The sequence below is a fragment of the Panthera onca genome, chromosome B1 (genome assembly GCF_046562875.1).
Source record: "Panthera onca isolate mPanOnc1 chromosome B1, mPanOnc1 haplotype 2, whole genome shotgun sequence".
Taxonomy (NCBI): domain Eukaryota; kingdom Metazoa; phylum Chordata; class Mammalia; order Carnivora; family Felidae; genus Panthera; species Panthera onca.
The window spans coordinates 85,907,128-85,934,302 of record NC_138342.1 but is presented as its reverse complement, the minus strand read 5'-3'; the positions used below and the strand labels follow the sequence as shown (position 1 = coordinate 85,934,302).

Sequence of the window (27,175 nt, the reverse complement as noted above, 5' to 3'; positions counted from 1 at the left end):
TTTTTTAATCCTAGTACTCAGGTCAAAGACTGATCTTAGATCAGTATGTCTTAGAATGGGATCCAGGCAGGGGCACCTGGGTGGCTCAGTCAGTTAATTGCCACTTCTTGATTTTGCCTCAGGTCATGATCACACAGTTCATGGGATCAAGCCCCACGTGAATCATTTCATCAGGCTTGTGCAGACAGCACGAATTCTCTTTCTCCTCTCTCTGCCCCCCCAGCCGGCTCACCTGTGCAACCTCTCTCAAAATAAACAAAGAAAAAAAAATGAGAGCCAGGCATCAGTGTTTTTAAAAGTACCCAAGTACATAGTAGGCAACTTGTAAGATTATTCCCAGTGATCCCTGCTATCTAATATTTTACACCTTTGTGTAATACCCTCTTCTTGAATATGGGCTGGACTTACCTGACTTGCTTCTAATGGACAAAATACAATGGAAATGATAGGATGTCAATTCTAAAATTAGGTCATGCGAAGACCATGGCTTCTACTTTGCATGTTATCTCTTCCATTCTCTTTAATTGCTTATCGTGGGGGAAAGCAGCTGCCATACTGTGAGTAGCCTGTTAAGAAGCTCCCATAACAAAAGATTGAAAGCCTGCCAACAGCCATGTGAGTAAAATTGAAAGCAGATCTTCTACACATTTCATGAGGACCTTGATGCAGAGGCATCCAGCTAAGCCACACCCAGATTCCTGACCCACAGAAGTGTGATAATAAGTGTTTGTTGTTTTAAGCAATGAAATTTGGGGATAATTTGTTAAGCAGCTACAGATAAATAATATACCAGGTGATTCAAATGTGCGGGAAAGTTCAGAAACAACTGAACTGGGCAAATAAGCTTTCAGAGAATTCTAGGCTCTCTCATTCGGAAAGACTGTACAGTCAGAGGCAAAGGCACTAAACTGTCAGACCCTCACATCAGTCAGTAATTGACGGGAGCTGTCTGGAAGAAGGAGTGGGAGGTAAACCTCCTTAGCACCCCCAAGTAATCTCTTCTAAGCAGGGGAAGGCTGCTAGAAAGCTGCAGGTGTTGGGGGTTAGCAGCCAACAACAGCAGCTGGGGGATGTTGGTAAACGGTTTCTGCTGGGGCACCAAGAACATCTCTACACAAGGTATATATTTCAGTCCTTATAAAGTTAATGTGGCAGAGATGAGGTAAAGTACTAAATAGGATATACCAACAAAGATGTTCTGAGCAGGAGTTTCCCCATTCCTCATGCATGTTATCATCCACACTCATTGTTCCTTCTTTGGGGCAGGCATCTCTGTTCTTTATTGACTTGCTCAAGAGTTAGAAGTAGGATGGAGAGTACATTTGTCTGGCCATTGTTACAGTGGCATTCCAAATAATCACCTGTTGGATTTCTTCAGAGATCCCTCCTGCTCCTAGCATCTGCCGTTTCTGGGCTTGGAGCATTTTTAGAGGTATACCATATCGGGGTGCCTGGGTGGCTCAGTCAGTTAAGCATCCAACTTCGGCTCAGGTCATGATCTCACAGTTTGTGAGTTTGAGCCCTGTGTCGGACTCTGTGCTGACAGCTCAGAGCCTGGAGCCTGCTTCAGATTCTGTGTCTCCCTCTCTCTCTGCCCCTCCCCTGCTCCTGCTCTGTGTCTCTCTCTGTCTCAAAAATAAGTAAGCATTAAAAAAAATTTTTCAAGTATACCATATCTTTTGTAGCAATGTTTACTCACACACACTTGGCTTATAATTTCTTTCTTCAATCTTAAACTGTCTTTTATCTTACTGGGCTATACGTATTTCCTTGTCCATTGAGGATTCTCCTCCTTTTTTTTTTTTTTTTTTTTCTAGTTAGGTTATGAGTTTTCCTATTATTTTTACATCTTCATCTCAAAGGATTTAGGGATGAAGGTAGAGACAATTTGTGCCCAAACCAACATCGTGAATGAAATCTCTATAAACTTTTAGGCAGCACTAAAAAATGTGTGAAAAATTTTACCACTATTAAATGACGTTGACCCAAAAGCAGAATTTTTACTTTTGAAGTTATTGTAAATCTGTAAAGGCTAATATATTTGTTGTGAAATTTAATATAAAACACTTTTGTTAAAATGATGTTTTAAAATTGGTTTTCAAAGTCTTTCTATTAGTTTTGTAGTAGGCGCTGTCTCTCCTGCTGTTGTTGTCCCTTCCATGCTACTTTTGCAAGAAAATGGATATGGTATTAAGAAAGGCATTCCAACCTTACTAATAGCTGCTAGCAGTTTGGATGACATCATAGCAATCACTGGATTCAGTGCATGCTTGAGCATAGCCTTCTCCTCAGGTAAACAAAATACAACTGCCACATCATTCACAGCCTTTTCTGGTTCTTTTAAACAAGACTTCTGGCTTTCCTCCTTATTAAAATTTATTTATTTTTACATGTATCGTCTTTTCGTTCTTCATAGAAAGTTCACTCTAGAGCAGGGAAGAAACTTCAATGGATTGAGAAACCACTATTTAACACAAACACTATTTAATAACCATAGATTTAAATTAATCTGACAACCCATATTATCATTTTTCCGTTCATGTTGCTTTGCAAATTTTATCAGTTTTCAATAGAAATTTTTAAGCAGCAATATTATTAGTACTGCTAATATATTTAATATATATTTCTCAAATGTACCTTTTGGGCCATCATTATAAATAGCTGGTTGCTCTATTACTAAGACATCTTAAATATATAGAGTATGGACAACTGTGTGCCTTTTTGGTAGTGGTAGGACAAGATCTGCAGCACTTCTGAATCCCAAGGTAATATTTGATCTTGAATGTCACTCTGCGCAAATTGTGAAAGTAAACGTTTCCACGTTTAGTAATGCTTTAGTTATTCGCAATGTTTGAAATTCAGTCTTCTGTTTTATTGAAGCACCAAAATATTTGAGTTGAAAAGTAATATGTACAGTTTATCTTAAGATCAAGACCTAAATAAATAAGAAAGGAAAAAAAGGAAAAGATAAACTCTGCAGCATATCCTCAGGAATAATAACTCTTTTTAAAAAATTAATTTATTTAAATTCAAGTTAGTTAACATACAGTGTAGTATTGGTTTCAGGAGGAGAACCCAGTGATTCCTTACTTACATATGACACCCAGTGCTCATCCCAACTAGTGCCCTCCTTAATGCCCATCACCCATTTAGTCCATCCCCCCCCACCCACTTTCCCTCCAGCAACCCTGTTTGTTCTCTGTATTTAAGAGTCTCGAATGGTTTGCCTCTGTCTCTGCTTTTCTCTCATTTTTCCTTCCTTTCCCCTATGTTCATCTGTTGTGTTTCTTAAATTCTACCTGAGTGAAATCATATATTTGTCTTTCTCTGACTGACTTACAATAACTCTTTTGATATATATCCACCCAGACTTCTCTTTCTCCCTTTCTCTATCTCTTTCTCTCTCTGTCTTCCATCCCAATATTCTTATAAAATTATAAGAATTGGTCATACTTTCTTGTAACTGGAGTTGTTTTGCACTTTGCTGTATATCACTAACAAGTTTCTTTTCAGTAAATATATTTCCATGACCTTTTAAATGGTTGTGTAGTTTTCTTTTGGCTGTATCATACTTACTTAACCTGTTGAAAATTGAAGTTGACTCCAATATTTACTGTTAAAATAATGCATGGTTGAATGTCTTATAGCTAAATAGTTGTACCTAATCTTAACATTTTCATAATCTCAAAAGTGGAATTGTTGAGATAAAAGTATATATAGTTATAAGCTTTCTGACATATATTACCACAATGTCATGTCCTAGCAGGGTAAAAAACCTTGCTACTTTCTCTTCACCTTCTTCAAAACTAGGTATTACTAGTTTTTTATACCTTTGTTAATTTGATAGGTGAAAAGCGAGGCTTCTTTAAATGAAGTGGTTTGAATACTAGTGATATTTTAAAATATTCAAGTTTATTGGCCATTGGCATCTTGGAATGTTTTATACATTGCTTTTCTTGAAATCCTTTGCTTTCGTCTTACAGGTGTGTTCATCTTTCGTTCTTTTTGATTTGTCAAGATTCTGCATAAAATTAGGAATGATAACCTATACTCTATAGTTATCGACATTTGTAATTTTACTTTAACCTTTATCTTTTTTTTGTTTGCAATTCAGAATTTTAAAATTTTTATTGTCAAATCTGGAAATCTTTACCTTCATGACAAGTATCAGTAATTCTTTCAAAAAATATTTTTTGTGCTCCTCTTCCATTGTGCCAATAGCTGTGCCAAATACTGAGGATAAACACTGAACGACAATATTAGCTTTTGTTGAGTAATTGCTTTGGTACTTGCTCCAAGTTCCATAGATATTTTCACTCATTTAATAGTCACAATGGTACTATGTTCATTTTACAGAATAGGAAACCAAGGAACAGAGGTTAAGTAACTTGGTCAAAGTCACAGACCCAAAACTGGAAACCCAGTTTTCACTGAGATGCAACCCCATACCCACACTTTTAAGTACTATTCTATACTATTTGACACAGCAGAGAAGTCCATGTGGCTCATGTTCTCAAGGAGTTTGTGTTAAACAAAAAATTACAAAATGTGATAAATAGTAGATAGTATGCGGTGCTACACAGCATGCTACAGGAGATCACACTGAATTTGAGGAGGACAGAAAAAGTGAAAAACCAAGCAGTTACATGCTTAGAAAATCTTCTCTTGACTCATGACTGTATAAACTGTCACTTAAAATGTTAAGGACTTTCAGGATTTTATTTTTACGTTAGATCTTCAATACGTCTATATTTTGGAATATCATAGATATGGAGACCTCATCTTATTAGGTCTGGGTCAGTTGGCCTTTTTATCATTATATAATGTTCTTCTTTATCTCTTGTGACTTTTTTGTATTTGACTTAAATTTTATTTTGTTTGATATAAGTATAACCACCCTGCTGTCTTTTGCTTACCATTTGCATGGAATATCTTTTTCTATCCTTATAAAAACTCAAAGTGATAACTTAATTTCAGTCACATATGAAAATTCTAATCCTTTACATCTCACCCTCTTCACTTTGTAATCCATGTCACAAATTAAATCTTTTTATGTTGTATACCCATTAACAGTCTTACGGTTATATTCATGTCTTTATCTTAAATTCTATAACAGAACTGAAAGTGATTAACTCACCACTGTTACAGTATTACAGGATTCTGAATTCATCTATGGTATTTACCTTTACCAAAGATTTATATTTGTGTGCTTTTGTATTGATAACATCCTTTTACTTCCACTTGAAGATTCCCTCTAACATTTCTTGTAAGTCAGGTGTAGTGGTGATGAACTCCTTCAACTTTTGTTTATCTAAGTCTTAATTTTTTATTCATTTTGAAAGGTAATTTTGTAGAATAATATTCTTGATTGGCAGTTTTTTTTTCTTTCAGCACTTTGAATTTATCATCCCACTCTCTTCTGGTCTTTTTAAGGTTTCCACTCTGAAATCCTCTGATAATCTTCCAGGAGCTTCCTTCTACATGATGAGTCACTTTTCTCTTACTGCAACTTCTTAATTGGTTTGTGGAGTTCCATTAAGGCTTTTGGACTGTATGTTGTTAAATTGATGCCTCTGTGAGGGAACAAGGTTCTGGGGCTTCCCAATCTACTATCTTATTGTTGTCACCCTGCATTTCTATAATTTTTTAATAAAGAACATTTCTAAATGTATACACACACACACACACACACACACACCCCTTATTGAGCTAAATACACATAGCATAACAACTTTTTTGTGACTCAGGATCTTTTTTAAAACTTATTACTCTAAACTGCAGATATGAGTACATAAAATATATTAGAAACTCAATTGACTCCTGACTCGAATATTCCTAGGATTGATCCTGTAATAAATCTTCTGTTGTTGTTAAACTTTTCTTTACATTTTTAAGTCATTTGTTTCTTTGTCATAATAGTATATTGGAGAAGAAACACGTGCTAGGTGCCAGAGGTGTTCCTTTGTCCATTTCTGTCCATTCTTCCACTTCACTTGGTCTTTCAGATTGTATGTGTAGGTGAGCCACATTATGGCTTATTACTTCTTTGTTTTCTGGCCTATATTTTCAATGAACATTTCTGAATTGTGTGTATTTATTAAATTATTTGACAATATATAATTTATCAAACAAATCATATATTTTCAAGTATGTGAATATTAAAGGTCCATTTTTGTATATTTGTTCTGGAAAGTATGTGCCTTTCTTTATGAAACCACCTAGATTTGATCCTCTGATATGTGAAGTATGTGAAAATATTTCTCTATGAAATGTTTCCTTTATTGTGCGTCCTTACAGGCAGTGTACTTAAAAATATCCTCGCCTCTTTCCGGGACATACTTATTGGTGCGCTGGCAGGAGCTATTTTGGGAATTTTTGTTCGATATTTTCCAAGTGAAGATCAGGTAAATAAAAAGTTTATTTTTTAGAAGTATACTATTAGATATTTCTTTTAAAAATTTGAACTTTTGGAAGAGCCATAAACAGTTAAATGTAACATTTAATTCTCCTTCCCCCAAAATAGCCTCCAATGCCTACGCTCTGCTTAAAATGGAGCACAGCTGTGATTGATACAAGTCAATGGTCTTGACTAGAGTCTCTGCTTCCTAATTTGGCAAATAAGAATATCAGAAAAGTGTACTTAACCCAGAGTACCTTTTCAATTCCACCACCCCTTTATTCATTGAATTGCCTGTTGACCCCTGACAATTTTCCCTAATGATTTTCCCCTCCAATTTTCCATTGAACATTTTTGGGAAAATAGATTGCCATTTATCTCTGCATGTTTTCTAACTTAAATTCACTCCCACTTCCTTTGGCTAAGGCAACTCTATTAAACTCAACCCTTTCCTCTGCCAAAGGATATGCCATTACTCTTGTATTTCTGTAACTTCCATCTTAATTTCCCCTTAACAATTGTCTTAGCTAAAGAGATATTAAAATATATAGAACTACATAAGGGTCTCTTTCCTTTCTTCTTCACTTACAGCTAAAGTATTATAGCCATTTTACTGACATTAGTATCAGAGATGTGGCAGAGGATAAAATGTAATAATTACAAATTTTTTCACTTGGTACCAAATCTGCTAAAATATTTGGTGGTGAAGAATGTAAAAATTTTAGACATTATTTAATATAACATATAGAGACATGATATCAAAAGATAAATAATCAATGATAGAAGATGTAAATATTGTATTATGTATTAAATGTAAATTAATTTCTAAATATCTAATTCTAGGCAAAACTTTCACTGAAGAGAGCATTCCTTATTTTGAGTATGTGTGTTTCCGCTGTCTTGGGCAGCCATCATATTGGTTTACATGCAGCTGGAGGATTATTCACACTAGCGTTGTCTTTTGTTGCTGGGGTAAATTGGTCCACGGAAAAGGTGAATATTTTTAACACATTTTTTAAGATAAATTAACTGGTTTTTTTTTTTATATCATAATAGACATTTAGGAAATCTCTTTGTTCTAGTTGGAAGATGTTCCAGAAGTTTGTGTCTTCAAGAAAGTGTATAAATCAATCAAGGAAATAAAATATTTAGGAAAGGGACCTGGAAATACAGTAAAATGAAATCATAAGTTGAGCTATCACATCAGGCTGCTTTCTTTTACCCAAGTTTTATGCGATATGATTATATAACTTTTATTTATTTAATTTATTTTCTTTAACTAAATTTAAATTATTTAAATTACTTAATTTAGTGTTATTTTATTTATGTATATAATTATTTTATTTTATTATTTATTCATTAAAATTTTAGTTATACAGTTAATATAGGAAAAATGCTTATAAAAGATTAAAACAATACAAAAGGCCCACACATATAATAAAATATAAGACTCCTTTTCCCCTACCACTCCCAAATATCATACCCCTCTTCCCAGATTTAATCATTTCCTTTAATCTGTTCTCTATTTGTACATTTAGATCATTTCCATTTTGTTATTATAAACAGTGCTGCCATGAACAATCCTGTTCATGTGTCCTTTTGCAAATACGCAAGCACTTCTATAAAAATAGATTCCTAGAAACATAATTGCAGAATTTAGAAATGGAATATTTCTATTTTGATGGGTAGTGCAAAATATTCCTTCAAAGAATTTAAACAATCTGATGGGTAAGAAATGATACAACATTCTTATTCTTTGTTTACATTTCTCTCATTAGTAGTGCAGTAAACTTCTCTTTATATATTCTTTTTTAACTACCTATTCATCTTCTTTGACCATTTTTAATTGATTTATTTGCCTTTTGTTCCTAATTTATAGTTTCTTTATATCTTAATGCCGCTAATCCTTTGTTACGCATATATTGCATATAATTTTTGCTTATTTTCAACTTTGTTATGTCTTTTGTATAGTCAAACCTGTCCATTTTTCTTTTTTGTTTTGGATGCTATATCTTGTTTAAGAAGGATATCTTCAGCCAAGATTATAAGCTGTATACACAATCCATATTATCATCTAATATTTTGTTAGTTTTTATTTGTTTTATTTTTGCATTTGGCTCTTTAATTCATCTGAAATTTATTTTTTTTAATGCTGTTAAGGATATATGTGTGTGTGTTTATAAATATGTATACATATACATATACTATGTATCTACGGACACATATATATGCACACAAACTGGACAGGCATTTTTTGCTAAATTATGTACTGACTGATCCATTAATTATTCAATAATTTTTAAGTGCCTCTTTTACCATGAGCTAAACTCTCACATTATATACACACACACATACAAGTTCATTTCTGGAATCTATTCAATCCTATTTATCTAGTTCTCTGCCAGTACCACTCTATTTTAAATCACTATAGTTTTATGTCTCAAAATCTAATATGGAAGATTCCCTCTCATTGTACTTATTTTTAAAGTATTTCTTTTTTTTTAATTTTTAAAAAATTTTTTATTTTTTAAAATTAACATCCAAATTAGTTAGGATATAATGCAACAATGATTTCAGGAGTAGATTCCTTAGTGCCCCTTACCCATTTAACCCATCCCCCCCTGCCACAACCCCTACAGTAACCCTCAGTTTGTTCTAAATATTTATGAGTTTCTTCTGTTTTGTCCCCCTCCCTGTTTTTATATTATTTTTGTTTCCCTTCCCTATGTTCATCTGCTTTGTCTCTTAAAGTCCTCATGTGAGTGAAGTCATCTGATTTTTGTCTTTCTCTGACTAATTTCTTTTTAAATTTTTTTTTCAACGTTTTTTATTTTATTTTTGGGACAGAGAGAGACAGCATGAACGGGAGAGGGGCAGAGAGAGAGGGAGACACAGAATCGGAAACAGGCTCCAGGCTCCGAGCCATCAGCCCAGAGCCTGATGCGGGGCTCGAACTCACGGACCGCGAGATTGTGACCTGGCTGAAGTCGGATGCTTAACCGACTGCGCCACCCAGGCGCCCCATCTGACTAATTTCACTTAGCATAATACCCTCCAGTTCCATCCACGTAGTTGCAAATGGCAAGATTTCCTTCTTTTTGATTGCTGAGTAATACTCCATTGTATATATATATACCATATCTTCTTTATCCATTCTTCCATCAATGGACATTGGGCTCTTTCCATACTTTGGCTATTGTTGATAGTGCTGCTATAAACATGGGGGTGCATGTGTCCCTTCGAAACAGCACACCTGTATCCCTTGGATAAATGACTAGTAGTGCAATTGCTGGGTCATAGGGTAGTTCTATTTTTAGTTTTTTGAGGAACCTCCATACTGTTTTCCAGAGTGGCTGCACCAGCTTGCATTGCCACCAACAATGCAAAAGAGATCCTCTTTCTCCACATCCTCTCCAACATCTGTTGTTGCCTGAGTTATTAATGTTAGCCATTCTGACAGGTGTGAGGTGGTATCTCATTGTGGTTTTGATTTGTAGTTCCCGGGTGATGAGTGATGTGGAGCATTTTTTTCATGTGTCGATTGGCCATCTGGATGTCTTCTTTGGAGAAGTGTCTATTCATGTCTTTGGCCCATTTCTTCACTGGATTGTTTGTTTTTTAGGTGTTGAGTTTGATAAGTTCTTTATAGATTTTGGATACTAACCATTTATCTGATATGTCATTTGCAAATACCTTCTCCCATTCTGTCGGTTGCCTTTTAGTTTTGCTGATTATTTCCTTTGCTGTGCAGAAGCTTTTTATTTTGATGAGGTCCCAGTAGTTCATTTTTGCTTTTGTTTCCCTTGCCTCCAGAGACGTGTTGAGTAAGAAGTTGATGGGGCCAAGATCAAAGAGGTTTTTGCCTGCTTTCTTCTTGAGGATTTTGATGGCTTCCTGTCTTACATTTAGGTCTTTTGTGCATTTTGAGTTTATTTTTGTTTATGGTATAAGAAAGTGGTTCAAATTCATTCTTCTGCATGTCGCTGTCCAGTTTTCCCAGCACCACTTGCAGAAGAGACTGTCTTTATTCCATTGGATATTCTTTCCTGCTCTGTCAAAGATTAGTTGGCCATACGTTTGAGGGTCCATTTCTGGTTTCTCTATTCTGTTCCATTGATCTGTGTCTGTTCTTGTCCCAGTACCATACTGTCTTGATGATTACAGCTTTGTAGTATAGCTTGAAGTCTGGGATTGTGATGCCTCCTACTTTGGTTTTCTTTTTTAAGATTGCTTTGGCTATTCGGGGTCTTTTCTGGTTCCATACAAATTTTAGGATTATTTGTTCTAGCTCTTTAAAGAATGCTGGTGTTATTTTGATAGAGATTGCATTGAATATGTAGATTGATTTGGGTAGTATTGGGATTTTAATAATATTTTTTTTTCTTATCCAGGAGCATGGAAATTTTTTCCATTTTTTTGTGTCTTCTTCAATTTCTTTCACAAGCTTTCTATAGTTTTCAGCGTATAGATTTTTCACCTCTTTGGTTAGATTTATTCCTAGGCATTTTATGGTTTTTGGTGCAACTGTAAATGGGATTAAAGTATTTCTTGACTGCTCTTACACAAATTCTTTCTTAGATAAACTTTAGAATCAGCTTGAGAAGTTCCTGACCCCAAAATTATATTAACATTTTGTTTAGTATTGCAATAGTATCATAACTGTAAAATAAATTAAATGGTTAATAATAAGTTACAATTAAATAAATAAAAAGAAAATTACTAAAATTCTTTTTTATGTGATAAAAGAAATCAAACAGTAAAGAATATGTTACATTAAAAGTAACAACTAGGATAATGTGCCACCAAGAAGAAAGAGTAAAATTGTTTTTCTTTTTTTCCTTTTTTAAACTTTACTTTTATAAATCATAAAGCCCAGTCATAAGGGGAATAGTTAGGAATATAGTTTATACCCAATACAAAGGATATGAAGGTTTTATGTGTCTTTAAAAAAAGATAAGCCCAGACTGAAACTAAAATCTCTTCATCCAGATTCCTTGAAATGAGCCAGGGTACCATTGCATCAGTAGGGGACTTTGTTGTAACCACATAACTGGAGAAGTAGCCCTGGGAAGGGTTCATTCTCAGAAAGGAAAGACAGGCAGGCAACCAAATAAGAGTCTGTATTATATGGGTTTGGTTTTGTTTTCAGGAAAAAATAACTTTGAAGTTTTCAACATGTGTCCTTTGGAAGCAGGCCTGACAGATTACTGACATTTTGTGCCTAGTAGCTAAGAACATATCAAGATTCACTTTCATGGGCTTGGGTCCCAAGATAATTGTTAGTGGAGGCCTTATAAACTCCCTTTTGAGAGCTGAAATGTTTGCATAATCTTGAGTACGTTCTTACCAGGCATGAGGTAGTGCTAGTTCTGTATTTGTTCAGTTACCTTACAAACAAAAGCTAGGGTTCTTACTGAAACATCAGAACATGTCTGGAACTCCAAAACCTTATTTGTTTCATGACAAGATTACCGAATATTTTTATTGAGTAACTTTGTAGATTTTTTTTCCAGTTTCAAGGAACATTTATTTCTATTTTACTTCTTTTTTTAAAGTTTTTATTTTAATTCCAGTTAGTTAGCATACAGTTGTTATATTAGTTTCAGGTTGTACAATATATTGTTTCAACAACTCCATATATCACTCAGTGTTCATCACAAGTATACTCCTCAATCCCCATTACCTATTTCACCCACCCCCCACTCCCCTCCCCTCTGATAACCATCACTTTGTTCTCTATAATTCAGAGTCTGTTTCTTTGTCTCTCTCTCTCTCTTTCTTTTTTCTCTTTGCTCATTTGCTTTGTTTCTTAAATTCCACATGAGTGAAATTATACAGTATTTGTCTTTCTCTGACTTATTTCACTTAGCATTATGCTCTCTAGCTTCATCCATGTCATTGCAAATGGCAAGATTTCATTCTTTTTTATGGCTGAATACTGTTCCAGTGTGTGTGTGTGTGTGTGTGTGTGTGTGTGTATACGTACCACATCTTCTTTATCCATTCATCAATTGATGGGACACTTGGTCTGCTTCCATAACTTGACTATTGTAAATAATGTTGCTATCAGCTTTGTAGATTTTTTAACCAAATTCTACTTAAGTGTTTGACTAAAACAATTCACCTACTCAATTTTTATTAAACTTTAACATTTCATCTACAAATAAGATATCTTAAGTTCAATAAATATTGACTTTAATTTCTAAAATGTAATCATTTTCATGTGTTACAATAACTAAAAATATATTGTTCTTTTCTGCAGATTAGAGTCCAAAGAGTTATTAAAACTGTATGGTGTATTTTTCAACCCCTTCTTTTTGGCTTGGTTGGATCAGAAGTATCTGTTACATCTCTTAAATCAAATGCTATTGGTAAGAATAATTAGAGGCACAAAAAATATAAGATTTGAAAATATTTAAGAAAATTATGAATGATTTTTATTTTGTTTACAATATGTCTTTGGATGCTACGAGAACCTTCTTCAGAAACTCATACTGACACAGTTAATAACATATATTTGCTCTTATGTTACCCCGTGTGCTCTTTGCTACCAAAGACAGCCCTGAATATCTTTTCCTGAGTGACCTGAGGAAATGCAGGCTGGAATTCATTTCTGACAAAAAATATTACATACTATCAGCACCTTTTGAATACTTTATTTTGTAGTGAAAGTTCAAAGTCTATTAACTCAGAATTAAATAAATGTAGTCTATCTTATCTTTCATGGTACCTCTAAAGTGCAAGATCATCTCTTGCACTTTACATAGAAGCTTCAATCATATTTTTATTTTTTATGATTATTATTTTAACTTAAGAAAATGAAGACATAAAGAGGCAATAGTCTTAAAATGCTTTCAGTACTTCTGCAAATCACATCTCTAGGTATAAAGAACCACTTCTTCCCAAATATATTATTATTTATGTTTGTTTTTATTTGTTGTAGGCATTTGTGTTATTACCATGAGTTTGGCATTATTGGTTCGAATTTCTTGTACTTTTTTATTGATGTGTTTTGCTGGTTTTAGTTTTAAGGAGAAAATATTTATTGCTTTATCGTGGATCCCCAAAGCTACAGTCCAGGTAAGAACATATTGAGGCATTTTAATAATTTTTAATGTTTATGACTTTTTAATCCTAAATGAATAATGTTACTTTAATCACAAAATGTGGGCTACTAGCCTTACTTTTAAAAAGCTTCATTGATCACAACTACTTGTTGAAAATGATGTAATATTTTAAAATCTGTTTTAAAAGCAATTCTTCTGAAGTTAAAAAGTTTACTTTTAATGACAAATACTTCCTAAACTTCTGAAACATTTTTTCCCTATGTTCCCAAAATATAAACTAAGAATATATCTGAATACTGGAATGTTTACATTTTGCTGAATATTGTAGAGCTAACTGTTACAACTTTAAAGTAGAAACACATTCTTTTAAAAATATATCTTTCCTACCCCTGCCACCCACTCCACCATACATGAATGCACATATATTATTTTTAATTATGCATTTAATTTGTATGGTTTTAATTAATGACTAAATCTCCCCACCAGACTATCTGGGAAAGACAAGGAATAGTGTCTGGTTTCCATTATATTTTCCCCAGCCCTTAACACAGTGCCTGGCATGCAGGAGGTATACAGTAAGCATTACTTATCTACAAGAATGAATGATGAGTGAGTGAATGAATGAAGGAGTGAATGAATGAATGAAAAGGGAGACCTTGTAGTTTTGCCCTCTGATTTAATGATATTCTGTTCCTACTCAAAGGTGTTGCTACTTATTGTTAGACTTTTTAACGTGACAGCATAATGTCTTGATTTCCAGAGATTCTTTCTTCCATTGTTACTCCACCACAGAAGGTTGTGAATTTTCATACGACAAAATTTTCTGTGTCATGATTAAAAAAGCAGGTCCATGGGGCAAGACTGGCTGTTTTGAATACCATGTTACTTGCCTATAACATTAGGCAACTTACTTCCTAATCTCTCAGTGCCCACTTTGTAGATTCCACACCTCTTGTCAGTTTTACAATATACACTGCCTCCCAAGTAGGAAGAACAAGGAGAAGACAAGCAACAAAATCCTAGAGAACCATAAGAAACTTTAGTATTTTGTGTTGTCTTGTTACAGCCAAGAAACTAATCATCCATGATAAAGGCAAATAAGCAAAACCCTGGTTTGTTTAAAACTCCTGAGGTTCTGCGAGTAATGTGAGCACTCAAAAAAGATAGTTAAATGGGAAAGCTGAGATAATAAGAATACGAAACCAGCCCCCAAATGTCTGCACGCTGATTTGTCACTATTTCACTTTTCGTCCAGATATATTTACTAGGGAGAACATAAAATTGATGAGTAATTCATGAAAATTCCTCAGCACTTTAAGGCTCATCTCTTTTCTGATAGCCTACCACTAGGTTTCGTTTGTTTTAACAGAAGCATTAACTTTTATCATATAATAACTATTTTAACATTTTTCTTTATGCCTCATCTTTTTACCCTCTAAATGCAGGCTGTATTAGGTCCCCTGGCTCTAGAAACAGCAAGCATCAGCGCACCCCACTTGGAACCATATTCAAGGGATGTGATGACAATAGCATTTTTAGCCATCTTGATCACAGCTCCAAATGGAGCTCTAATTATTGGCATACTGGGTCCCAAAGTACTTGCACGCCATGATCCAAGCAAAATCAATGTGAAATTGACAAAATTAGATCTTCATTAAAAAGTTTATTTGCCATCACCTGCCTGCTTCTTTTAATAAATTATCTTAGGGGCGCCTGGGTGGCGCAGTCGGTTAAGCGTCCGACTTCAGCCAGGTCACGATCTCGCGGTCTGTGAGTTCGAGCCCCGCGTCAGGCTCTGGGCTGATGGCTCGGAGCCTGGAGCCTGTTTCCGATTCTGTGTCTCCCTCTCTCTCTGCCCCTCCCCCGTTCATGCTCTGTCTCTCTCTGTCCCAAAAATAAATAAAAAAAAAAAAAAAAAAAAAGAAAAGAAATAAATTATCTTACATGAGAGAAAAGTTAAAACATACAAGTGTGTGGAGATTGTACATAGAACCAAGGATTTAATAAATGTGTAATTTCATTACAGAGCTTTCCTATGATTTTTTATTCCAAGATTAATTTAATAAAAGCAATGTAAATAGAATGACCTCTTAGTATTTATGTATTTCAAGAACAAAATAAATCTGTAAATACTCTAGGAAAATTTAAAGCAATCCATCAGGCTGAATCTGCTGTTATATTACAAACTAAATACAATACAAAATTAAATGAACCTAATGACAGAAAGGTAAGAATCTAAGCTTCCAAACAGAAGTAGAACTTATCATCAGTTTAGTAATTCATTCACTAAAAAGATCACCAGAAAAGGAAAATACCAGGAATAAATCTACCAACTTTAAGTGGGTCAACAATACGTATTCTATATTCTGTTTTTAGTGACTATCTGAATAAGTGATATATTAAGTAAAAAAAAAAAAATTAAATTTATAATACTTCTGCAGTATCCTTAAAATGACAAGTTTAATAGTTTTTTTTTAATCTTTTTTCTTTTTTTAAGTTTATTTATTTTGAGAGAGGGGGTGCAGAGAGAGAAGAGAGAGAATCTCAAGCAGCCTCTTCACTGTCAGGGCAGAGCTCCATGCAACCCACAAACTGTGAGATCCTGACCTGAGCCGAAATCAAGAGTCAGGCACTTAACTAACTGAGCCACCCAAGCACCCTGCAAGTTTAATTGGTTTTAAATTTTTGTAATGTTTTTGTTTATTTTTGAAGGAGAAAGAGAGACAGAGCATGAGTGGGGGAGGAGCAGAGAGAGAGAAAGACACAGAATTCCAAGCAGGCTCCAGGCTCCAAGCTATCAGCACAGAGCCCGACGCGGGGCTCAAGCCACAAACTGTGAGATCATGACCTGAGCGGGAGTCGGACGCCTAACCGACTGAGCCACCCAGGCACCTCTTAATAGTTTTTAAATGAAATACTGTAGTATTTATTTACAGGTATAAAATTAAATCACAAATGGAGATAAACCATGATTTTTCAACTAGAATAAAATAAGGATTAAAGTCAGCCTACAGAAATGAAAGACTGATAGACTTGTCCATGTGAGATTTTCTTTTCCTTAGTGATACAGAATCTCCTTTCAATTCTGGCTGACGAAGTCAGCTATGCTTATATAGAACCCATCACAAGCAAAATGCAGTTTCAGTTTATTTCAAGATTCTTTATTTTAAAGTTGGAAGGGTCATGTAAAATCTTCTCAAATAGCCTTAGTGGAGCCTTCTTAGAAATCATTCAGACTTCTTTGGCAAAAACCAAATGCAGGAACTAGTCATTACTTGGTTTCTCTCTTCCCTCTTCTATGTAAGTAAGGTATTAAAATAGCACAGAATGTGAAATTTACACATAAATTTGCAAAGTGAAGCAACTATAAGGCAACCAAAACTATGCATTTATTCCTATTAAGACTGGGACCTTCGGGGTGCGGAAAGGAAGAGGAATATGCAACTCTTGATCTCAGGGACATGAGGTACAGCCCAATGTGAAGCGTAGCAATTGCTTAAAAAAAAAAAAAAACTGGGACCTTTCACAAAATGGAACACTAAAACTGTCAAAATTTCAAACACACCTAGATAACTCTGGGAGGAGATAAAATAACTACTGTTCTAGTAGCATTTTCTTGTACATTTTTACAACTCAGCATAGACTTTGTGCCTCATTTTCAACTAAATTCCAATACTAAAATTCTAAAAATTTAAAATTCTAAACTTCTGCAATGTTATCACTAATGTTTAAATCATAAGGACATACCATTTTACCAGTAAGTAAATGAAAATATATTTATATTCACAAGATAGTATTTTACATTTATAAGATAATTAGATTTTAAAATAGGAAGTTGATCTTAATAAAAGATAAAGGTACAATAAATCATTTTCAGAATGAGGAACTATGGGGGTTTTTTAATTAAGAAAACTATCATTTTTGTGATTTATAGATTTTTTTTTTCTTAAGTATTAAATTTAATATTTATATGTCCATTAGACCAAAACATTCTACATTTTAAGGTAGTATTGCAGGCATTCAGACTTAATTTGAATTTAAAGGTTTCTGTGTGTAAAAACTAACTTCATTAATGTCATTTTAAAATTACAACTGGGAGCACCTGGGTGATTCAGTTGGTTGAGCAACCAACTCTTGATTTCGGCTCAGGTCATGATCCCAGGGTCAAGAGATCAAGCCCCACATCGGGCTCCATACTGAGAGTGCAGCCTGCTTAAAATTCTCTCTCTTCCAAGGGGCACCTGGGTGGCTCAGTCAGTTAAGCGTCTGACTTTGGTTCAGGTCCTGATGTCACAGTTCGTGGGTTTGAGGCCCATGTCAGGCTCTGTGCTGACAGCTTGGAGCCTGGAGACTGCTTTTGATTCTGTGTCTCCCTCTCTCTCTGCCCCTCTGCTCATACTCTGTCTCTCTCTGTCTCTCAAAAATAAACAAATGTAAAAAAAATAAAAATAGAAGATTCTCTCTCCTCCTCTTCCCTCTCCTGGCACATGCTCTCTCACTCTCTCTCAAATAAAAAAATAAAATTACAACCAGTTAACCATGTGTACAATATCCTAGTGTTTATAGTATTTAAACAAGTAAATACAAGAATATTGTTCCTTATAAACTTATCAAGTATGTCCTTGTTTACTTATTAATATTTTTTACTGTTTTAAGAAATTTTTATTAAAGGAAGAGTTTTGTAATCCAAAGTACATTTCCTTGTTCAGATATTATTTCCCTTATTTAAAACTGAAATGACATTCTGAGCTATTCCAAAGTAAAGAATTATAAAATTAAAGAAATGCTTTAAATTTTTGTACTTTGCTGAAAACCGTTTTTCCCAGGATCTATAAAACACCAGTTTTTATATTGCGTGTGTCTGTGTGTGTGTGTGTGTGTGTTTGAATCAGGAAGTAATCCAGAACCAGCATTATGTTTGCTACACCTGGCATTTGATCAGTACATAAGGCTCATAGTTTCTTTTCCTCTTTTGCATTTATTTTACATTTAGCAGTTTTTTCCCCATGATAGTTAAGCTTTTTGGTGCTTAGATAATTTTCTTTGGTGAAACATGAGTTTCTCTTCATGGTCCCTGATCAATTTTAAAGAGTTGGGACTACAATGACATTGTTAATTGCTTCCTGGGCAGCCTTTTTAGCTTGGTAGGCTTGTGGTACACAAACACTTTACCAACCTTAGAACAGAGAGACTCTGGAGATTCAAGGCTATGAAGAAGAGGTTCTGAATTATCAGTCTCCAACAACACATCAGTGATTTTTATCAGCAACAGTAGGGTGCATGGCTTGAATAAAAGGAATCAGCCATTCATCCCAATTTGCTTTTGCACTTGAGGTGGTGCAGATGCCAACATGGAAGTAGTCAAAGGCTCCTGACCTTGTACGTTAACAGCAGGCTGCTACATGGTAACTTGTGGCTTTACATTAAGATGTTGAGGATAGCAAACTCCCCAGCATATTTGTACTGTGGAAGAGTACTGATAGTAGGAATAGCTAGAGCAGCAGCTGCTGAGGTTGTTGGGCCCACTGTCTGTGCTGTTACCAACACACCATTGACATGACTTGTGGAACCTATAAAGGAGCTAGGCTCAGTATTAAATGGTAGTCTAGGAGCAGCTGGGCAGATAGCACCAGGCATATTTTGGAATGGATGAGGTCTGGAACCCTGAGCAGTCCAGTGAGGACTTGGTCTTAGTTGAGCAATTTGGTGAAGAGGATGGTATGCAGCATGGTTCTGAGTCTACAGGGTAGCTGCCATGAAGTGACCTGAAGGAGGTGGATCCAGGTACTGTAGTTGTTTGCAGCTGGTGATGAAGTACAATACTAGCTGTTGTATTGTCACCAGAGCCAGAAGCCTCCTGTGTTCTTTTTATGTCAAGTTAGGATTTTTTTTAATTTGTTTTTCGATTCTCAAATTGTCCCAAATATGGCCCTTGGGTACCCTTCACGATCGTTTCTGTACTCTCTGGATATGATGCCATAGTGTTTGAATGCTTTCTTCCTTGCAGGACTAACAAGCTGTCCTAGATTAATATGCATTTTTCCTACTCCAGACCTGGAAGCAGCTATTCTCCACAAGACACTGGTATCCTTCCATGAAAATGGGCATATTAAAACCAAAATCTGAAGGGTTAGGAATGCTAACTATAACTTAGGAGTATCACTGCTTCTAGACCTTTTCAGTAAGCATTGCTAAAAAATACAAGTTTTAGAAATCAGGAAGTACATGTTTTAAAGTAAAAACAGTGTTGTTTTTACTATTATTGGTGATTTTAAAATACAATTCATAGCATAGATTATATGTACTCAAAATTGCTTCAGTGCTGATTAATGAGGAGAAAAAGTAAATGTTATATAAAACAATGTAATTATAGGACGTAAGTTCTATAAGATAACTAAATATTTGAAATAAAGTTTCCTAAGTTATCACAGTTTTTGAATCATTTAAAAAATAAAACTATAAAAAACATGAGATCAGTTCCTATTTCTAAATCAAATATAACTATTATAGGGATTTTACCTAACTTCTGTCTTCTTTCACTTACACTTAATATCTTGGTTCCTAATATTATTAACATATTATTTATTTTTAATATTTAGCGTAGTATTTATTAGCTTTATTTTCCAATATTCAAAAATTTCAAGAGAGCAATACCAATATTATTACTTACAAGAAACTACTGAATTAAGTTTAAGATTTTTTTTAATGTTTATTTATTTTTGAGAGAGAAAAAGAGAGTGAGAAAGAGAATCCCAAGTAGGCTCCGTACTCTCAGCGCAGAGCCCAATGTGGTGCTCAAACTCATGAACTGTGAAGTCATGACCTGAGCCAAAATCAAGAGTTGGAGGCTTAACTGAGTCCCTAAGATTTTTTTTTAATATCCATGTATATATTTTGAGAGAGAGAATGCAAGAGGGGCAAGGGCAGAGAGAGGGGGAGAGAGAATCCCAAGCAGTCTCCACACTTGGCTCATGAACCGTGAGATCATGACCTGAGCCCAAATCAAGAGTTGGAGGCTTAACTGAGTCCCTAAGATTTTTTTTTAATATCCATATATATATTTTGAGAGAGAGAACGCAAGAGGGGCAAGGGAAGAGAGAGGGGGAGAGAGAATCCCAAGCAGTCTCCACACTTGGCTCATGAACCATGAGATCATGACCTGAGCCCAAATCAAGAGCCAATTGCCCAACTGACTGAGCCACCCATGTGCCCCTAAGTTTAAGATATTTTGCAGTTCTTTTGTCCTTAGACTATGTCTCACCAGAGACGTCCACTAAAAGTACTAAATTCTAAAGCGTCTTGAAATAATCCTTGAAATTATATATATAGTTATATAATATATATACTTTGATATACAGATTTATTTACTTCTATTTGCTTTTAGTTCCAAGATTTGCCTTTAAATAAGATTTACATATAATTTCGGAATATATAAAACATTTATATAGTTTAAAAGTCAAGACTATATGAAAAGGTATTTTTGGAAACTCTTGCTTCTTTTCCTGTCCCTTAACAATTGAGCCCATTTTCTTTTTCTTTTATTTAATTTCTGGCTTCTCCTTTTTTAAAAAATATATTTTAGTAAATATAAGCAAATGGATATTTATTGTTGAAAATTATTCCTCTCCGATTACACAAATAGAGCATAATTTGTACACTTTTTTTGTCCAGTGTCAGTGCGTAGAAATTGTCCTTGTTCCTGTTAACCACTGAATAGTACCATATTATGCCCATGTCCCATTAGTTTGAGAATTCCTCTATTGACGAAAGTTCTTTCCAATCTTTTGATGTTATAAATAATCCCACAATGAACGAACACATGCGGTTATATTTTGTGTGTGATTATGTGTGTGTGTGTGCACGTGTGTGTGCTTGGGCAGAGTCTTTTCTAGGATCACACCAAGAGCATATATTTTCAAACCTCAGGATTATTCCAGTCTGATAAATGAGAGATAGAATTTCAGTGTAATTTTAAGTTTCTTTGATTATGAATGAGTGGGCATCTTTTCCATTGATTTAAAGGCCATTTGCCTTCCTTTTTCTGCAAACTATCTGTTCATGTCCTTTGTCTATCAGATTTTTGGTATTTCTCTTTTCTATTTTAAAAAGATCTTTACATAGGAGAGACTAGCCAATTGTCTGTGATGTAAATTACAGATCTTTTCTCCAATTTTTCTTTTGATTTTGCTAGTGGTACTTCTTTCCTTAAGTAAAAGAGTTTTCTGTTCATATAGTTGAATATATGAATCTTTTTCTTTATGCTATTAGATACACAGTTAGAAAGGAATTCACTCATTTTTCCCTTACCACTTGTATAGTTTCATTTTTCACTGTTACTTCTCTGATGCATTTGGAATTTACTCTGTTACATGGTGTGTGGTATGGATTGAATGTTATCTTTTGCCAAATGGTTTTCCAGTTATCTGACCCTGGATTAGTTTGTTAGAGCTGCCAAAACAATTTGCCACAAACTGAGTAGTTTTAAACAACAGAAACTTATTTTCTCATAGTTCTGAAGACTAGAAGTCCAAAATGAAGGTGTCAGCAGAGCCATGTTCCCTCCAAAGCCTCCCAGGGAGGATTTTTCCTGGCCTCTTCCAGCTGGTGGTAGTTCCTTGGCTTGTAAATGCATCACTCCAGTCTCTTACTCTGCCTTTAGATGGCATTTTCCTGATGTGTCTCTGCATCATCCTTCCTTTGTGCATGTCTGTTTCTGTGTCTAAATTTCCTATTCTTAGGGTGTCAGTCATATTGGATTAGGGGCTCAGCCTGCTCTAGTATGACCTCACCTTAACTAATTCCATCTGCAGTGACCCTATTTCCAAATAATTCTGAAGTACTAAGGTTCAAGACTTCAACATATCTTTTGGGGGAACACAACCCGTAATAAGTACCATTTATTAAAATAACTATCATTTTCCTTCTGTGATTCAAGATGTCTTTATTGTACATTAAATTTCCATATATATTTGAGTCTATTTCTGGAGTTTTATCCTATTCCATTGATTTATCAATTCACCTTCTAATACCAGAATATTTTAATTTTAGAAGCTTTATATTATGTTTTAATATCTGGTAGAGCTAGTTACCCTTAATGCTCCTTTTTCCCTAGGACTTTCCTTGCTTTTTTTAAAATTTTCCTTATGAACTTTAAGATGACTATGTAAATACAGAACATATTTCTTGCATATTACTCTGCCTACATCTCGAGAACAGTATAGCAATGTGTGGTAAAGTTTTCAATCCAACATTCACAGCACAAGGAGAGACATAGAAGGAGGGTGTGGATCAGAGAACATAAATGCTTTTCATGAAAGAACTGAATAGACTATGTCTAAGTGGTTTTCATTTGTTTAAGGAAAGGAATGACTGTTGTATTTAATGCCCTCGATACTACATTAATTTCTACTGTACATTATACTCCCTTGGTGAGAGTGTTCTTAATGCCATATTATTTTTTAATAAAAACAATATTTTTGTTGTGCTTGTTTATAGGAGTTATTGTCAATTGGAATTTATAGAAGTTATTGTCAATTGGAATGTATACATAAGAATTACTTCATGGTGTAGGAATCTCTAGGTTTTCGATAACCATTTGTTATATGTATTAAAGATTAATCTTCTATTAGTAAGCTAGTTATAGGTTTAAAGTATTGTCCCCCAGTGCTGTTTGTTTGTATGTCAGGCAGAGGAGTTTACAATTACAGAATACAGGAGCAGGAAGACACTTGGTGATCATTTAATCTAACCTCCCTCATCTTTTATTTTAAAAAAATTTTTAAATTTTTGAGAGATTAAAGTTTTGACAGAAATAAATTTTTAAATTTATTTTTGAGAGAGAGAGAGCAAGCAAAGGAGTAGCAGAGAGAGAGAGAGAGAGAGAGAGAGAGAGATCTGAAGCGGGCTCCACGCTAACAGCCCAGAGCCTGATGCAGGGCTTGAACTCATGAACCATGAGATCATGCCTGAGCTGTGAAGTCAGAAGCTTAACCAACTGAACCACCCAGGCGCCCCACCTTCCTCATCTTCTAGATGAGAAAACTGAAACCCAGATTTATTATTACTGCTCAGTGTCCAAGTCTGGGCCTCAAATCTCCCTTTTCTCCATTGCTTTCTGCTCAACTAAACCTCTGAACATCAGTGGCCCACACTGGCCACATCGTCATTATTTCCTCTGGTCTTACTAACAGTCTTCTAATAGTTCCACTCCATTTCAGCTCATCTCAAGTTTTATTTTTTCTTTCATTCACAACATATTACTTAAAATATTGCTGGCAATAATTAATATGATTCTGATGAAGTAATGAAGTAGTCATTGGATGTGTACTGCCCCCAGGGAGGTAGTGTAATTGGGCTACGTAGTTCCTTTTTGGTGTTGTTGTTAATGTTTATTTATTTTTGAGAGAGAGTGAAAGACAATGCAGGTGAGGGGCAGAGAGAGAGGGAAACAGAGGATCCAAAGCAGGCTCTACATTGACAGCAGAGAGCCCTGTGTGGGCTCAAACCCACAAACCGTGAGATCAAGAGCGGAGCCAAAGTCGGACACTTAACCAACTGAGCCACTAGGCGCCCTGCTATATAGTTCCTTTTGTCTGAGGGCAATTCTCTCTCTCTTCTTTTTTAATGTTTATTTATTTTTGAGAGAGAGAGAGAGAGCACGCGCACAAGCAAAGGAGGCGCAGAAAGAGGGAAGATACAGAATCTGAAGAAGGCTCCAGGCTCTGAGCTGTCAGCATAGAGCCCAACGTGGAGCTCAAATTAACAAACTGTGAGATCATGACCAGAGCAGAATTAGAACATTTAACCAATTGAGCCACCCAGGCGCCCCTATATGAGGGCAATTCTTAAGGAAGGTCTTAGTTGTGATCCCTCAACAGACAACACTCAAGGCAGGCAGGGGAATGAATGCCTCAGTCCTGAAAGAGGGATATTGGCTACACATCACCACCCCTTGTGCCATTTGGATCTTTGGCTCTATTGCTTCATATAATTTCACTCCATCTGGGAAAAAACTCCTCCAGGATTCTGGTTGGTTTCTTTTCTTGGGGAAATTTATGAAAGGAACATTAGTGGAATGAACTATAGCCCCTTACCTCCGCAGCTGGTCTTGCACCCTCAACTGATCATCGCTCTCACCTACTATCCACACACTATCTGTTCTACACTTCTCTCACCCTCAACTAGTACCTGTACTGGTCTCTGTCACTTACCTGGCAGGTGACCCAAATCATCATCCTGAGGTGCTTGAGCCCAGGTCATCATTTGTCCTCTACTGAACATAGAATGCCATGCTCAGCCATGGTACTACACTTGTCTACTTAAATTGAGCCATCAAAATTGAATAAGAGATTCCCTTATTACATATCTGTTGCATACAGATCCCCCAGTGGATCACTTGGAATGTGCCAACCACATTCCTCTCTCCTTCCATTTTGTAACACCACTGAGAGATTAGAAGCAAAAATTTCCCAAACAGGTCACTGTGAATGATGCTAAATGTGCTACTCTTTCTCCACCCTTGATCTTCTGTCTGCTAGAGACATGGGACCATGTAATGGTCATTGATCTAGAGTGTATTCTGGCACCCCATCCTTGTAGCTTCAAAAGTCTTCTAAAGCTTTTTCTATCATTCTCATCAGTTTGGCAGGTTCTGATTGCTGTGCTTATATGATTTTTGATGGGATTACTGATGCACATTGTCATGTGTCCACTGCTCCAACTACTGTGCTATAAAGTGTATTCCTTGATCCAATGTAATGATAACCAGGATTCCTTGTTGGTTATCAAATATTCTGTTAGCCCTTGGGTAGTGGTGCTGGTTGAGGCCATATGAGCAGGAAAGACAGACTGATACTCAGAATAAGTCTCAATTCCAATCAAGATTAATTGTTCTCTTACCTAAATGGGAGGGATTCAATGTCTTCAACTTGCCACTATGTTACTATACGGTCTCATTGAAGGATGGTGCCATATTGAGGTCTCAGTGTTGTTCTCTGCTGTTAGCAGCAAGTTGGACATTCAGCAGCAGCAGTAAGAACTACTGTTTGGGCCTCTTTATAGCTGCCACTACATTTATGCACCAATTGTGCCAGTACTTAGGTGGCCAATGGAAGAGGCTGGCTGACATCAATTGGCTGAATCATTTTGTCACCTTGATTGTTGGTAGATACCCTCTGTAAGAATTAACTGTGATACAAAGATCTTCATATCTTGTATCTATTCCCATAGGTTCATTCATATGCCTCTTTCTCAGATTTCTTTGTCTTCAGTCTTCCATGCCTTCTCCTTCAGCCCCTTACCTACCAACCAAACCATTTGGCCATGAATCTGAATACACTCTTACCTTGGGCCACCTGTCTATACATGTGAAATGAATCAACCAGTCCAGAGTTCTGACTACTGGGAGGATTTTGTCTTTTTGTTACCTTTCCAGAGCTAAAGTAAGCAGCCATATAATTTTGGCTTCCAGCCACATCTTGAGCTAAACTTTGAATAAACCAAATTTAACCTTTTTCCTCCCCAAGCAACATGGGAATGCCCACACAACCATAGTTGCAAGCTGAGGGAGAGAAACTAGTGGAACAGTTTTTGATGACATGGGAACCTGAACCTCCTGCTTATACTGTTTATTTGTGACCTGCAGTGCTTCTCATGCCTGATCTTTAATGTGCTACTTCCATCTTGTGATAGGCTACTGTTGGACCAAGTTGCTCTTATGACTCGGTAGGTCTAACAAAACCAAGTTCATAATGGGAAGTTCTAGTCACATGGTAACTCAATACCCATTGCCAGGTGAATCCAGTATTATTAACGTGTATAATTATGCTATTCAATATGATGTATAATTATCAGCAGACAGCATGGCCTTGCTAGAGAACCCCATAGGACTATGTTGTGATTCCTCTTCTTGTGGTTTGCTTCACATGGTGTCTTTCCCACTGTATATATCTTTTTTTCTCTATTGTTTGTATAGTGTTGAGATACATTAAAATATTAAGCATCACTATTGTAGAGAATTTAAACTAAATTCTATAATAAAATATGGTTAATACTGGATTGCCAAAAGCCCATTTTCTTCACTTTTAATATTCTTCCTCATTAAAATAACATTGCTGTAACACAGGTGGTTCCTACCCATACTGATCACCAAAATTTTAGAGTCTTATCTTGCAAGTGTAGCACATATATAATTAAACAGTTGGTAAACATACACAGATTGAGCACAAATAAGGCACACAAGGTACTGCTGTGTAATGTATCTACCAAGAAATTGATCAGGCCAGTATATAAAAGTTGTATTTTAAAGCAAGAAAAAAAATAACTGGTTTCTGTTCATAGCTGTGATTAAACAAAGACTGGGTTCCTTTCTTTCAGCTTCAGAGACTAGAGATACTAAATGCTTTTTATTTGTGGCAGACAACTAGATCGGTTCCCAAGAACATAGTGGCACTACAGCGCCTTTAATTAGAAATTTGGCAAAACTCAAAATTGTATCACCCAGTAGTAAATTACTAAGAACGATCAGGCTAGAAGCAACTATCTAAATACAAAAGGCTAAATAGCTATTCTCTGAGATACTACAACATTTACCTGAATTATGTAAAGAGATATGAAGAGGCTAATAGCTGTCAGAATACCGTATGTTCCTTTTATCCAGTTTTTGACATGTGATCTTTTTTTAAGCATATATGATCCTGTTTCCCACTGCATA

At 35.5% G+C, this 27,175-nt stretch overlaps 1 protein-coding gene across 9 annotated transcripts in view; it reads left to right on the top strand.

Annotated features, from left to right (window-relative positions):
• Positions 1 to 15,140, top strand: part of SLC9B1 (solute carrier family 9 member B1) — a 73,504-nt gene extending 58,364 nt beyond the window's left edge. For 5 of the 9 annotated variants that reach the window (XM_060654528.3, XM_060654529.3, XM_060654530.3 and 2 more), the window contains 6 exons: positions 2,105 to 2,292; positions 6,298 to 6,404; positions 7,241 to 7,390; positions 12,660 to 12,768; positions 13,341 to 13,477; positions 14,910 to 15,140. In XM_060654528.3, coding sequence (XP_060510511.3) covers positions 2,105 to 2,292; positions 6,298 to 6,404; positions 7,241 to 7,390; positions 12,660 to 12,768; positions 13,341 to 13,477; positions 14,910 to 15,122 — 904 coding nt within the window. In that variant the 3' untranslated portion in view covers positions 15,123 to 15,140. Of the gene's footprint in view, positions 1 to 2,104; positions 2,293 to 6,297; positions 6,405 to 7,240; positions 7,391 to 12,659; positions 12,769 to 13,340; positions 13,478 to 13,950; positions 14,033 to 14,909 lie in introns of all 9 variants that reach the window. The other 4 variants (XR_009616250.3, XM_060654533.3, XM_060654532.3 and 1 more) reach the window with 4 other exon arrangements.
• The last annotated feature ends 12,035 nt before the right edge of the window (positions 15,141 to 27,175 follow it).